The 16,466-nt window shown below is 40.1% G+C and overlaps 1 protein-coding gene across 3 annotated transcripts in view; it reads left to right on the plus strand.

Moving 5' to 3' along the window:
* Positions 1-16,466, plus strand: part of GATAD2B (GATA zinc finger domain containing 2B) — an 80,271-nt gene that overhangs the window by 50,495 nt on the left and 13,310 nt on the right. For 2 of the 3 annotated variants that reach the window (XM_082833275.1, XM_082833276.1), the window contains exon 2: positions 15,449-15,784. In XM_082833275.1, coding sequence (XP_082689401.1) covers positions 15,450-15,784 — 335 coding nt within the window. In that variant the 5' untranslated portion in view covers position 15,449. Of the gene's footprint in view, positions 1-15,321; positions 15,785-16,466 lie in introns of those variants that run through there. The other variant, XM_082833274.1, reaches the window with a different exon arrangement.

Consider the following 16,466-nt stretch of genomic DNA (forward strand, 5'->3'; position numbering starts at 1 on the left):
CGGCCAGGGCACGAACCCGTGTCCCCTGCATTGGCAGGCGGAGTCTCAACCACTGCGCCACCAGGGAAGCCCCTATATATATTTTTTAAGTTATATTTATAAAAATATTATAAAGCTACTGTTCCTTTTTAAATATAAAAGCAAGACATAAGGAGTCCAGATTTCTCATCTGATGTGTCTTTTTTCCAAGGCAGTTAGTAGGACCGTGATAACTAACGCGGAATGATCTCACTTTTCAGGTGGGACCCTGTCATCTACATGTAAAGAGCAACTTAATCCCTTACAGACCCAGCTGGTAACCATATCCACAGTATCGGGAAGTCTACATGCACTTCACCTTAATAGTGCTGCTCTATTGAATGTCACACACTGTCTGTATTAAATATATCCACATTACTGTTTTCTGTAGCCAGGTTAAAGGCCTCCTTTTGAAAAAGGAGTCTGTTCTGTTCTGCTTATCTTTTTTTTTTAAATTAAAACAATCTTTAAACTTTTCAATTTTTTAAAACTTTGAAAATGTTTAAATATGTAGAAAAAATGTGAAGAATAGTACAATGAACAGCTATGTTACTATCTTGAGTCAACAGTGAATGTTTTGCCTCATTGATAGGTAGTAACATATACATATTTTTGCTGAATCATTTCAAAGTAAGCTTTAGACATTACCTCTGAACACTTAAGATTGAAGTGTTAGGCAGAATAATGCCTGTTCCCCCAAGATGTCTATCGCCTAATCCCCAGAACCAATGAATATGTTCAGTTTCATGGCAAAGGGAAATTAAGACAGCAGATGGCGTTAAGGTTGCTAATCAGCTAACCTTAAAATATGGATATTATTCTGGACTATCCAGGTGGGCCCAGTGTAATCACATGGGTCCTTAAAATGGAAAAAGGCAAAAGAGAGAAAGATGGCAACATGAGGAGTGGGCCCAACATTGATGGCTTTGAAGATGGGGAAATGGCCACGAGCCAAGGAAAGCAGGTGGTCTCTAGCTGGAAAAGGCACAAAAATAGATACTCCTCTAGAGACTCTAGGAGAAATTAAAAGAGTCCCGGCTGATGCCCTGAATTTGGTCCAGTGAGACCCATTTCAGACTTCCGACTTCCAGACTGTAGGATAATAAATTTGTACTGTTCAAACCACTAAGTTTGTGGTAATTTGCTTCCCCAAACAAGAAAGACAATTTTCTATTCAACCACAATACCATTATCACACCTAACAAGATTAATAGTAATTCCCTAATATTATCTAATACCCAGTCCATTTGAAATTTCCCCAGTTGTTCCTCATAATATCTTTTTGTAGATTTTCTTTTTAAACCAAGATCTAGTCAAGTATCATACCTTGCATTTGGTATGTCTCTAAGTGTCTCTTAATTTAGAACAGTCTGCAGTGACGCCCCCCCCCCCTTTTTTTTTTTTTTTTGCGGTATGCGGGCCTCTCACTGTTGTGGCCTCTCCGGACGCGCAGGCTCTGCGGCCGTGGCTCACGGGCCCAGCCGCTCCGCGGCACGTGGGATCTTCCCGGACCAGGGCACGAACCCGTGTCCCCTGCATCGGCAGGCGGACTCTCAACCACTGCGCCACCAGGGAAGCCCTGCCGCCCCCCTTTTAATATCAACTTTTTAAGAGACCAGACTAGTCTATTTGCAACATGTTCTTCATTGTAGATTTGTTAGATTGTTTCCATATGGTATCATTTAGCTTGTTCTCGGACTCTGTATGTCCCGTAAACTGGACTTCAGTGTAAAGTTTATATGTTTTTGGCAAAAATACTCATGGAAGATGTTGTATACTTCATACTGCATCACATCAGGAGGCACATAATATCTGATTGTCTCACTGTTTACACTGCCAAGTTTGGTCCCTGGGTTAAGGTGATAGCAAGATCTTTCTGTTGTTAAGGTGTGTTTTTCCCTTTGCAGTTAGTAGTCTTTGGTGTTGTTTTGTTTATTTTAAGCTGGGTGGCCTATCTGCTCTGAAAGGATACTGAGCTAGTTATTATGAAAATAAATTTTGAACTTCCAGACCATCGTTTTGACTCTGGAGTATAGCAGACCATATAACTAAAACCGTTTGCAATTCCATTGCAAAACACCACCTAGTGATGCTGGATAAAATATTGTAAAACAAACTTTTTTTTTTTTTTAAAACACATAGCTGAGCCTGAAAGAAGTAAGGAAAATTCTCAGGAACCACATGAATGAAAGGGAACTGAAAATGAGCAGTGTGCATGTGACTTAATGCTGTGGCAGTTCTGGGGGCTTTTCTAGTTTCAGTAACCAAAAGACTCGGTCTTTTTTTTTTTTCTTGGCCGCACCGCGAGGCATGCAGGATATTAGTTCCCGACCGGGGGCCCCCGCAGTGGAAGTGCAGAGTCTTAACCACTGGACCACCAGGGAGGTCCCTAAAAGACTTGGTCTTAATGCTCATGAGGAGTCCATAGACAAAGTTTAGGCCTGTATGGAACAGAGGTAGAGATGAGAATCCCCTTATAAAGCCAAGATCCTTAAAGGCTCATGTTCAGGGAAGGGAGGTGACCATAAAAAATTCCATCCCCTAGTTCAAGGAAACAAGAAAACTTTTCGGTCTCAGCTTAGGCTCTGACTAGGGGTGGGTGGGAATCTCCCCTGAAAACTTAAGTATGAGGCTACTCTCATATGGATTTAAATTATTTTTGTCTGAGATCCCCAAGCTGAGAAATAAATATAAAAAATTATTCGGAATGCTTTATATCCTTGCAGTAACTGGCAGAAGCACGTGAAAAACTGCTCTGGAGGAACAGGTCCACAATGCAAACCACACAGGATTCCTACAGATAAAGTCCCAATGAAGACAAGGTGCTCTTAAAAAAAAGACAAAAAGCACAAGAAAACAATTCATTTACCATGAACAAGAGTCACAGATACAATAAGCAGCAGGAATTGAAAACTTCAGATAATAGAGCCATTGGCTATAGTCAAATACTTGACTATAATAGAGCCATTGGCTATAGTCAAAACTTCAGATAATAGAGCCATTGGCTATAGTCAAATACAAAGATTTGAGAAGAAAAAGTACTTTGGAGACAGATTTGAAAAAATATCTTGAATATCTTAAAAAGTACAGATTATGGTCTTCTATTCAGCAGGTATTTATCTAGTACATACTATGGGCCAGGCACTGAAAAAACTATCTCAAGGAGCTTATATTTTAGTGGGTGGGAAACAGACCAACATATATAAACATAATAGGCCAGGCAGTTGTAATTACCAAGAAGAAGAATAAAGTTTTATAAGGGGGTGACAGAGTAATGATGAAAGGTGCTGTGTTTTTATCGTTTGTTTGTTTTCCCTAATAGATGCATTAGGAAAAGGCTCCCTGAGATACGAAGGAAATAAGGGAACAAGCCACATGGCTATCAGGGGAGATCAAGGAGACTAAACTGACTGGAAAGGGAGTTTATGGGAGAGTATTGGGAGATATAAAGTCAGATGGTAGTGGGCCAGATTATGTAGGGCCTTATAGGCTATGATAAAGACTTGCAGTGCTGTTCTGGTTACTATTGCTGTGCAACAAGTTAGTTACCCCAAAACTTAGTAACTTAAAACAGCTGTTTTATTATGCTCTTGGATTCTGTGGGTCAGTAATTCATTCAGGTTGGGCACAGTGGTGATTGCTTGTTTCTGCTCTAGTGAATGGTGCTGTAGCTGGGAAGATGCAGAAGTGGGGAAGATGTATTAGTGGGGGGCTGGAATCATCTGAGGGTTCATTCACTTACATGTCTGGTGCCCTGGGCTGAGATGACTTGAAGAATAGGCCTGTCAACTGAAGTGTCTACATGTGACTTCTCCCTGAGGCTTTGCTTCTTCACACTATGGCAGCCTCAAGGTAGTTGTACCTCTTAGAAAGCAGTTCGAACGGTCTCCAGACTTCAGTGTTCCAGAGGATAAGGCAAAAGCTGCATTGCTTTTTATAACCCAATGGCAGAAGTCACCCAACATCACTTCTGCTATACTCTACAGGTTGAAGCAGTCATAAACCCACCTAGATTCAAGGGAAGGGGACACAGATTCCCCACCACCACCACCACCACCTCTTGATATGAGGAATTTCAAAGAATTTGGGGTGACAGTGTTTGTAAACCACTACAGATGCCATTAAAAAGCATTTTGAGCAAAGGAGTGATATGATCTCATTTAAATTTTAGAAAGATCACTCTTGTTTCTCTGTGGAACATCGACTGAGAAGGGCAAGAGCAGAAGCAGAGTTTAAAAAAGTTACAATAGTCTGGGCAGGAGATGACAATAGCTTGGACTAGAATAATAACATGACAGTGGTGATAAGATGTCAGATTTGAAATATATTTGGAAAGGAGTACTGACAGAATTTACAGATGGAATGCATGTAGGGTGTGAGAAAGAGAAACCAACAATGACTCCAAAGAGTTTGATTTAAGCAATTGGTTGAATGGCGGTGTCGTTTACTGAGGTGGGAAGCACTAGGGGAAGAAAAAGTTTTTATCCCAGGAGTTCAGAAATTCAGTTTTGGACATAAGTTCATAAAATGCCTGTTAGACATCCAAATGGAGATAACAATTAGGCAGTTGAATATATAAAGAGAATTTTAGAGGAGAGGTGAGGTCCGGGAATATAAATTTTGGAATTAGCATATAGTTGCTCTTTAAAGCCATAGGAATATATGAGATTATGTAGAGAGTGAGTGCAAATAAAGAAAAGGTACATGATTGAGCCCAAGGGCATGCATACAGTTAGAATTAGGAATATCAGTAGAAACTAGTGAAGGGGAGAGTAAGAATAAATGGTCATGAAGACATACAGATGGGGAAGTTCCCTGGAGGCCTAATGGTTAGGATTCTGGTCTTTCACTGCTGTGGCATGGGTTCATTTCCCTGGTTGGGGAACTGAGACGTGCGGCCAAAAAAAAAAAAAGACATTACAGATGGCCAACAGGTACATGAAAAGGTGTTCATCATCACTAATCATCAGGGAAATGCAAATCAAAACCACAGTGAGGGTTTCCCTGGTGACGCAGTGGTTAAGAATCCGCCTGCCAATGCAGGGGACACGGATTCGAGCCCTGGTCCAGGAAGATCCCACATGCTTTGGAGCAACTAAGCCCGTGCGCCACAACTACTGAGCCTGCGCTCTAGAGCCCGCAAGCCACAACTACTGAGCCCTCATGCCACAACTACTGAAGCCCACAAGCCTAGAGCCTGTGCTCCGCAACAAGAGAAGCCACCACAGTGAGAAGCCCGCGCACCGCAACGAAGAGTAGCCCCCGCTCGCCGCAACTAGAGAAAGCCCACGCAGAACAACGAAGACCCAACACAACCAAAAATAAATTAAAAACAAAAAAACCCCCCAAAAATAACAGTGAGTTATCTCCTCACACTTGTTAGAATGGCTGTTATCAAAAAGACAAGAAGTTAGTGTTGGTGAGGATGGGGAAGTGGGAATCCTTGTGCACGGTTGGTGGTAATGTAAATTGGTGCAGCCATTTTGAAAAACAGTATGGAGGTTCCTCAAAAAAATTAAAACTAGAACTACCATATGATCCAACAGCTCCACTTGTGGATATTTATCTAAAGGAAACAAAAACACTAACTTGAAAAGATAATGTACCTTCATGTTTTTTGTGGCAGTATTTACAATAGCCAAGTCATGGAAGCAACCTGAGTGTCCATCAGTGGATGAATAGGTAAAGAAAATGTGATATATATGTGTATACACACACACACAAAGTGGATTAGTCATTAAAAAGAAGGAAATCTTGCTATTTGTGACAACATGGATGGACCTTGAGGGCATTATGCTAAGTGAAATAAGTGAAACAGAGAAAGACAAATACTGTATGATCTTATATGTTGAATGTAAACAAAACAAAACAAAACAAAACAAAACAAAAAACCCCAACTCATGGATACAGAGGGCAGATTGGTGGTTGCCAGGGCGGCTGGGGGGAAATGGAGCAAAAATGGGTGACGGTGGTCAAAAGGTACAAACTTCCAGTTATAAAATAAATCATGGAGGTGTAATGTACAGCATGGTGACTATAGTTAATAACACTTTTTCTAAAAATTGAAGTATAGTTGATTTACAATATTGTGTTTCAGGTGTACAGCAAAGTGATTCAGTTACATATATACTTTCAGATTATTTTGCATTACAGTTTATTATAAGATACTGAATATAGTTCTGTGCTATACAGTAAATCCTTGTTGCTTATCTGTTTTACCTATAGTAGAACTATGTATATAGTTTTCAGACAAACTAAGCTTTGAGACCATAATTAGGGGAACTTTTTAAGATACAAATAAATATAAATTGTAAAGGAGAACATTGATAAAGGAAATTTAAAATGACTGAAAAAGTCTTTATTTCATCTTTGTTTTTAAATGGTATTTTTTTGACAGGTATGGTATTTTAGATTGTCAGATTTTTTTCTTTCAGTATTTTAAGGATGTTGCTGTCTTCTCTTTTGCATTGTTTCCAGCAAGAAATTTGATGTTATCCTTATCTTTACATGTAATCATGGTTTTTTTTTTGATGTGGACCATTTTTTTAAGTCTTTATTGAATTTGTTACAATATTGCTTGTTTTTTTATTGTTTTTGTTTGTTTGTTTATACTGAAGGTTCTTATTAGTCATCAGTTTTATACACATCAGTGTATACATGTCAATCCCAATCACCCAATTCAGCACACCACCATCCCCACCCCACCACGGCTTTCCCCCCTTGGTGTCCAAACGTTTGTTCTCTACATCTGTGTCTCAACTTCTGCCCTGCAAACCGGTTCATCTGTACCATTTTTCTAGGTTCCGCATAAATGCGTTAATATACGATATTTGTCTTTCTCTTTCTGACTTACTTCACTCTGTATGACAGTCTCTAGATCCATCCACGTCTCAACAAATGACTCAATTTCGTTCCTTTTTATGGCTGAGTAATATTCTATTGTATATATGTACCACTACTTATTTGCTTCTGTTTTATATTTTGTTTTTTTGGCCGTGAGGCATGTGGGATCTTAGCTCCCAGACCAGGGATCAAACCTACACCCCCTGCATTGGAAGGCAAAGGCTTAACCACTGGACAGCTAAGGAAGTCCCTTTATAGTAGTTTTGAGCAATTTGATTATGACGTCCCTTGGTGTAGTTTTTATCATGTTTCTTGTGCTTCAGGTTTGTTGAAGTTCTTGGATTTGTAGGTTTATAGTTTTCATCATTTATTCATTTTGACTGTTATTTCTTTTCTTCTCTTTATTCTTCTTTTGGCTGTGTTGGGTCTTAGTTGCTGCACACGGGCTTTCTCTAGTTGTGGCGAGCAGGAGCTACTCTTTTTTTTTTTTTTTTTTTGCGGTACGCAGGCCTCTCACTGTTGTGGCCTCTCCCGTTGCGGAGCACAGGCTCCAGATGACGCGCAGGCTCAGCGGCCGTGGCTCACGGGCCCAGCCACTCCGCAGCATGTGGGATCTTCCCGGACCGGGGCACGAACCCGTGTCCCCTGCATCGGCAGGCGGACTCTCAACCACTGCGCCACCACGGAAGCCCCATCGCCCTCTCTTGAACTCAGGAGTCTGCCTGGCTCTGCCTCATTTCCCCCTCCCCACATTATGTCCTAGAAACTCTCCTATGGCAGAGTTCCCTGGCAGTCCAGTGGTTAAGGCTCTGCGCTTCCACTGCGGGGGGTGCGGGTTCCATTCCTGGTCAGGGAACTATGATCCCACGTGCCATGAGGCCAAAAAATAAATAAATAAAAGGGTTTTTTTAAAAAAAAAAAAGTAACTCTCCTATGGCAAAAACGAGTGCAGTTGTAGAGCTCACCTCATTTGTTTCCTGTCCCTCTGGGATCTCTATCCTTTGTTGCCTGATGTCCAGTGTCTTGAAAACCTTGTTTCATGTATTTTGTCTGGAGGTTTTTTGTTATTTCAGGTGAGAGGGCAAATCTGTCCTGTGTTACAGAATCTTGGCCAGAAGTGGAAATCACAGCATTGATTTAAACATCAACATATTGGTGCCTAAATGTTGAATTGGAGAATGATTACTGAATCAAATATTTTTGCTGTGGAGTTCTACACAGCAGTTAAAACAAATGAATTGGTGCTTCATGTATTTACTTGGATAAATTTTAAATATTAAAAAATTAAACATTGAAAAGCAAAATGAAAAAGGATACATACAAGAGCTACTTTGTTTTTTTTTTGGCTTTGCCGGGTCTTAGTTCAGTGTGCGGGAATCTCTTAGCTGCAGCATGTGGAATCCCAGCTGCAGCATGTGGGATCTAGTTCCCTGACCAGGGATCAAACCCAGGTCCCCTGCACTGGGAGCGCGGAGCCCTAGCCACTGGACGACCAGGGAAGTCTCCCAAGAGCTACTTTTAAAAATACATGAACTAGGGAATTGTTTAGGTGTGGTGCGGCCTAAACAAACAAACGAATAAATAAATACTATACTATGTACTATTTATGGATACATATATATGTAATAGAATGATAACAAATCCATCATAATGCCTTTCTCTGGGAAGGGAAGAAGGGAGGATAGAGAATGGTTTGGTGGGGAAGTGACACAGAGTGCTTCAACTGTATCTGTAAAGTTTAATTCACTAAAAATAAATGAGTATTTCTCTAATGTGATTAAATGAGGGAATAAATATAAAGGGCCTTGTACATTGCCTAGTAAATAAAAGGCAGCTCAGTAGATACTAATTCATTTTACTCACCTCTATCCCTCCTCTTCCCTCTCAGAATCTTCTAAAAGTTTTCGCTGCAGACCTGTATTTTGATTTGGGGCTAACAATGAGTCAAAAACTTGACAAGCATGAATCTAAAGCTTTGTCACCATCTGACCATTCTTGTTTTTTACAACAGTCAACAGTAAATTTAAAGCTGGACATTTTTCTCCTGTAAATTGTTGGACACAATTAACTACTCTTCTTTAATTTGTTGACATGTCATGCTTTCCTAGTTTTCCACTAGCTCTCTTAGTTTCCTCTGACCAGCCAATCCTTAAATGTAGGTACTGCCCAAGGTTCTATCCTTGGCTCTTTTCCTTCTGAGTATATATTCATTTCTTTTTCTGGACAGTTTCACTCATCCCTGTACATTACTTCAATTACCTCCTTTACCTGTTCAAATATTTATCTCCAGCTCTGGCCTGAACTCTGGCTCTCTTTGTGTGCCTCGTATCCACCTGTTTATTGGATATCTCCACTTTGATTTCATTTCAGCACTTCTGACAGAGTTATCTATTCTTTAGGATATTTTCAGTTTAGGTAACAGAAAACCGAGTTCATACTGGCTTAAACATTAAAGGAATTTATTGGTCTGTGTAACAGGACTAGCTTCAAAGTAGTTTGATCTGATGGTACAGCTGTGTAATTAGCTCTCCTCTCAGTATTCTACTGTGCACAGTGTCTGCTTTATCTGCAAGCTGCCTTCCCTCATGATCACAAGGTGGCTGCCAAAGCAACACACCAGTGTTACATATTTTCTCATTCAGAGGAAGATAATAGAATTGATAGGACTTGGTGACTTAGATTTAAGAGTCTGGAAAAGTCAAAGATGATTTCCAGGCTTCTAACTTTTGCCTCTGGATGAATTGAATACTCTTCATTATGAGGAAGAAAAGCAGGATATAGGGAAGGCAGAGGAAATTTAACATCTAAGTACTTTAGTTATATGCACTTCTGTCTCCTATCAGAATGAAATTGTTAAAGACAGTGACCTGGTCTTTTTTCACCTTTACTCCTAGTACCTAACCCTGAACTTGTCACATAGTATATATGTAATGTCTGGGGGGGAATGGATGTGTTAGATGCATGTGCAAATACATGAATACACAACACTGCTTCTTAAGATTCTCTCTCTCTGAGTAGCGAGATGTACTGTGTAATAGATTTTTTTTTTGGAAATAGCTGTAAAATGTATAATAGATTTTTGAAGTGAGCTAGACCTGCGTTGGAATTCGAGATTCACTATCCAAAGCTTTGCAGTCTTGGGGTACTTGATTTGACACTTTTTCCCACCTCTAAAGTAGAAATAGTACCACTTAGTAACTTGTTGAGGTAATTTAAATAAGAATACATAATAAAGTGCCTAGTAGCTAGTAGCATGTTTGACTTTTAAGTAGGTACTTAAGAAATATTAGTTATTATTTGCAGCCCAGAAGAAACAGAAAAGTTGGATTAGGCATTAAAAGGCAACATACAACATTCATTTTACAGAATTTTTGTTTTACTTTTTGGAGAGGAATTTGTGTGTGACAAACTTACATTGAATATTATTTTTGCAACTTCATTGGAGTATAATTTAAGTGTATGATTCAGTGATTTTTTTTTAAAGTAATTAATTTATTTTTTGGCTGTGTTGGGTCTTCGTTTCTGTGCGAGGGCTTTCTCTAGTTGCGGCAAGCGGGGGCCACTCTTCATCGTGGTACGCGGGCCTCTCACTATCGCGGCCTCCCTTGTTGTGGAACACAGGCTCCAGATGCGCAGGCTCAGTAGTTGTGGCTCACGGGCCCAGCTGCTCCGTGGCATGTGGGATCTTCCCAGACCAGGGCTCGAACCCGTGTCCCCTGCATTGGCAGGCAGATTCTCAACCACTGCGCCACCAGGGAAGCCCTGATTTTTTTTTTTTTTAAAGTAAATGTGCAGGGACTTCCCTGGTGGTCCAGTGGTTAAGACTCCACGCTTCCAATGCAGGGGTGTGGGTTCAGTCCCTGGTCAGGGAACTAAGATCCCACATGACTCGTGGCGCAGACAATAAATAAATAGATAGATAGATAGATAGATAGATAGATAGATAGATAGATAGATAGAGTTGTGCAGCTGTCACTACAATCAAGTTTTAGATCATCCCCAAAAGATCACTTTTGCCCATTTTTAGTCAGTCTCTGTTACATTGGATTTTTTTTATTGTGGCAAAATATACATAAAATAAAATTTACTATTTTAAACATTTTAAAGTGTACAGTTCAGCTTTGAGTACTTTCACAATGTGCAGCCATCACTACTATCCATTTAAGAACTTTTTCTTCATCGCAGAGACATGCGATGTTCCCATTAAATAATAACTCCTTACTACCTTCTCTCCACCCCCAGCCACTGATGGACTCTATTCTGCTTTTTCTCTATGAATATGCCTATTTTAGGTACCTTATATTAGTGGAACCATAAAATAGTTGTCCTTCTGACTAAGTAAAGTCAGTGTCTGGCTGACTTAGTATGATTGTTTCAAGATTCATCCATATTTCATTGGATTTTGAAGCAGGCATGGCTATGAGTACATAAAGTTGGGCCAGTAAAGTCAAGAGTAGGCAACGAAATTTTGGTCAGATTTCTCAAGCCATCTATTGAGAAAGATTACTTACCTCAGACATTCAAATATCTGGTTCTGGTTTCTCCCAACTTCCAGTGTACCCATTTATGTCATTATAATAAAGGGGAAATTTTTTGAACTGATTTCAGCTATTCATATAACTATCAGTTGAAGAAGCCAAGCTAATGATGGCATCCCAAATTCCATTCAGCTCCAGGTTGTTGAATTTTGTCATTTTGTCATATACTTTCAGTGCTCATAAATATAATTTATCTCAAAACTTAGAACACTGTATTGTGTTAATATACACTCATATATTTTGCTGTGTACTTTTCTAAAGTACTTTTTTCATCTAGGTATATAATTAGTTGAGTGACAGACTTTTTACCATCTGCAACTCCTCATGGTATTCTCAATCATACTCTCAATATGAGGTGTTGATCAAATTACCCAAGACATTGTTATTGTGGAATTAGGGCTTAACTTTTGATATTCTGTAGCATTCAACTTTCCAGTCACTCCATCTGGGGGTATTTTTCAGAGGTAAACCACTTCAGAAGTAACACATGTCAAAATAAGAAATCTTTGAGGATCCTGCAGCTAAAGAATGTTTATATATGCTATAATATGTTTCATATCTATAGCTGTTAAAAGAGAATTAAGAGGATATGGAGAAATTGGAACCCTCATTGCAGCCATTTTGGAAAACAGCGTAACAGTTCTTCAAGATGTTAAAGAGAGTTACCTTAGGACCCCGCAGTTCTACTCATAGTTATATATCCAAGAGAATTGAAAACATGTGTTCATACAAAAACTTGTATAAATGCTATAAAGTTCATAGCATTATTGATAATAGTAAAAAGTGGGGGACTTCCCTGGCTGCCCCAGTGGTTAAAACTGTGCTTCCACTGTAGGGGCATGGGTTTGATCCCTGGTTGGGGAACTAGGATCCCACCTGCCACATGGTGTGGCCAAAAAAAAAAAAAGGGAAACAAACCAAATGTCTATAAATTGATAAATGAATAAACAAAATATTATATATTCATACAATGGAATATCATTAGGCCATAAAAAAAAAGAAGTAATGGTATATGCTACAACATGAATGAACCTTAAAAACATAATGCTAGTGGGATAGGGAGGGTGAAAGGGAGATGCAAGAGGGAGGAGATATGGGGATATATGTATATGTATAGCTGATTCACTTTGTTATAAAGCAGAAACTAACATACCATTGTAAAGCAATTATATTCCAATAAAGATGTTAAAAAAAAAACAAAACATGGGCTTCCCTGGTGGTGCAGTGGTTGGGAGTCCGCCTGCCGATGCAGGGAACATGGGTTCGTGCCTCGGTCCGGGAAGATCCCACGTGCCGCAGAGCGGCTGGGCCTGTGATCTGTGGCCGCTGAGCCTGCGTGTCCGGAGCCTGTGCTCCTCAACGGGAGAGGCACAACAGTGAAAGGCCTGCGTACCGCAAAAAAAGTCCAAAAAATGGGCGGAAGACCTAAATAGATATTTCACCGAGGAAGACATACACAGATGGCCAAGAGGCATATGAAGAGATACTCAACATCACTAATTATTAGAGAAATGCAAGTCAAAACTACAATGAGGTATCACCTCACGCCGGTCAGAATGGCCAGCATCAAAAATGCTAGAAACAATAAATGCTGGAAAGGGTGTGGTGAAAAGGGAACCTTCCTACTCTGTTGGTGGGAATGTAAATTGATACAACCACTATGGAAAACAGTATGGAGGTTCCTTAAAAAACTAAAAATAGACCTACCATACGACCCAGCAATCCCACTGGGCATATACCCTGAGAAAATGATAATTCAAAAAGAGTCACGTACCACAGTGTTCATTGCAGCTCTATTTACAATAGCCAGGACATGGAAGCAACCTAAGTGTCCGTCGACAGATGAATGGATAAAGAAGATGTGGCACATATATACAGTGGAATATTTCTCAGCCATAAAAAGAAACCAAATTGAGTTATTTGTAGTGAGGTGGATGGACCTAGAGTCTGTCATACAGAGTGAAGTAAGTCAGAAAGAGAAAAACAAATACTGTATGCTAACACATATATATGGAATCTTAAAAAAAAAAGTTACTGATGAACCTAGTTGCAGGGCAGGAATAAAGAATTAGACATAGAGAATGGACTTGATGACATGGGGTGGGAGGGCGAAGCTGGGGTGAAGTGAGAGTATCATCAACGTATATATACTACTGAATGTAAAATAGTTGGCTGGTGGGAGGCAGCAGCATAGCACAGGGAGATCAGCTCGGTGCTTTGCAGTGACCTAGAGGGGTGGGATAGGGAGGCTCAAGAGGGAGGGGTTATGGGGACATACGTATGCATGTGGCTGATTCGCTTTGTTGTACAACAGAACCTAACACAGTATTGTGAAGCAATTATACTCCAATAAAGAGCTCTTAAAAAAAAAAGTCCAAAATAGGCAAATTTAGAGACAGAAAGTAAATTAGTGGGGAATAGAGGTGAAGGGGGAAGAGAGTGACTGCTAATGGGTATGGGTTTTTTTAAGGAGGAGATAATGAAAATGTTCTAATACTGATGTGGTGATGGTTGCACAACTCTGTGGATATACTGAAAACCACTTAATCATACACTTTAAATAGGTGAACTGTATGATATGTGAATTATATCTCAACAAAACTGTTCTTTAAAAAAGAGAAAGAGGGCTTCCCTGGTGGCGCAGTGGTTGAGAGTCCGCCTGCCGATGCAGGGGACGTGGGTTCATGCCCTGGTCCGGGAAGATCCCACATGCCACAGAGCGGCTGGGCCCATGAGCCATGGCCGCTGAGCCTGCGCGTCCGGAGCATGTCCTCTGCAACGGGAGAGGCCACAGCAGTGAGAGGCCCGCGTACCCCCGCCAAAAAAAAAAAGAGAGAGAATTAAGAAACATTACCTGAAAATTCAGAGATCTGAGTTCTGACTTTTCTCTGGTCTCCAAAAGGTCTGTTTCCTCTTGCTGGAAATTCTTTTGTTGGTTACTGTTTTTCCTCATTATAACTAGAAGAAAATCAGATAGCTCTTATTTTACTCTGCACTACAGGAAGGAAGATGTCTCAAGTGTATACATGTTTTTCTTCGCAAGAGCACCAATTAACATTGGTAATCTTCTCTGTCTTACTACTTGAATCTATGAATTATCAAGCCTGATCTTGTATCTTAGGTGTAGTAGTCATATCCTGAGGGTATAGGAATTAAATTTTGTTGAGCCCTCTTCCAAGTGCCCACTTCTACAGATGGAATTGAGGCTTGGGGCGGTAAAGTAACTTATTAATATTTGACCTTGTAAAAGTAGCAGTTTGAACCTATGTTTCGATGACTCAAAAATTTTTCTTTCCAGTGTCACATTGCTTTTTCCTACCAGGAAGATAACCCTGGATTTAAAAAGTGCTGGTGAAATTGTGTGTCTAGATTTTGTTAGTGTAAGAAATCAAAATGAGAAGGACAAATGATTATTAGCTTGTCTGTAATAATTTTGCTGTATGAGTAAAGAAAATATTACCTTTTATCAGCCTGAGTTCTTCATTAACCAAAGCCAAGATACTGAATTTATATAGAATTGAGGGCAGATAAATGGGCCCCTCTGACCCTCGCTGTATCCAGACAACTGAGGCTTCCTGTTAGATGCCCTTGGTCTCCATCAGTAATATAGGCCAATTAAAGATATGCATGAGTGACCTGAGGAACTTCCCATTCATAAAAGAGTCTTCTCCAGGAGAAGAATTTGGTATGAGAATTAAAACCAAAGCATCTGACTTTTGAGCATGCATGTACAGAAAGCCAGTCACAAAAGAATGTTTACTTTTTTGAGAGATGTAGGCTCTTAATGGACTATCCAGGTGAGCATGGTATTTGGTTTCAGGCATCTATACAGTAAGAGCCTCAGTGACTGGAAAGCTTTTGAAGTTTACTTTCACTGCTGAGGTTGAGAGATGAAATCTCCTTTAATATAGATCATCTAGGAAGTTATAGGGTAGAATGTTAGCTCATTTAATGTTGACCTTCCATGTATATACCTATGATTCTTCTTTCCTTATGGACTATTTAAGGGCCTTTATTCTGATAAAGCACTTGTATATTTCTTTCCATAGGATGGATAGAATGACAGAGGATGCTCTTCGCCTGAATCTGTTGAAGCGGAGCTTGGACCCAGCTGATGAGCGAGATGATGTCCTGGCTAAGCGACTCAAAATGGAGGGGCATGAGGCCATGGAACGTCTGAAAATGTTGGCACTGCTCAAACGGAAGGATTTGGCAAATCTTGAAGTGCCACATGAGTTACCCACCAAACAGGATGGCAGTGGTGTCAAGGGCTATGAAGAGAAGCTCAATGGGAATCTCAGGCCTCATGGAGACAACAGGACTGCTGGAAGGCCAGGCAAAGAAAACATCAATGATGAGCCTGTGGATATGAGTGCTAGACGGAGGTATGGCTTGGTTCAGCTGCCTCCATAGATAGGGTCTCATCATAAACTAAGCCTATGAAAAATGAATGACTTCCAATGAGAGGAGGGTGTTTTTCAACTTAAAGCTTCTTGAATGAAGACGTACCTGTGCTATCTGGCTTGACCGTGAATTCCTCTTGTTTCTAGATGAAACTAGGTGCCTCCAAAAATTATTACCCTTAAGATAAAGTGGCCATTTCTGGATAAAGGAGGCACTAAGAGTTGATACCCCAGTTAGAAGCGAGTTAATATACACTTTCACTCTAATCTTATGGCCATTTTAGGAGGGAAGAACAGTCTTTTCTTCAGATCATCCCAAGAGTTTTAGGGATGTGTTTATTATGGAGACCTAGCTTTTATTACATCAAAGAGCATGGGCCTGTCTTTTCTTGTGTTAACAAGGAACTTTATGTGCTAATCCTCTACATTCTTACTTCATTTGTGCCACATTCCCCAAGCCCCATATGTGCATACACATTCACTTATATGAGTACCCTCATGCTTGTGCTCTTTCATACACACAGCACACAAGCACATGTTTTCACAGGTCTTGGTCAAGGTTGAGTATTTGGAACTGTGGAGAACACAATATAAAGAGGTACCTAGAACTGGCTGAGGTTAGAGTCTACCTGAACAATGAATCATAGTATAGACAACCCTAGTT

The sequence above is a fragment of the Leucopleurus acutus genome (genome assembly GCF_964270905.1).
Source record: "Leucopleurus acutus genome assembly, chromosome: 2".
NCBI classification, from domain to species: Eukaryota; Metazoa; Chordata; class Mammalia; order Artiodactyla; family Delphinidae; genus Leucopleurus; species Leucopleurus acutus.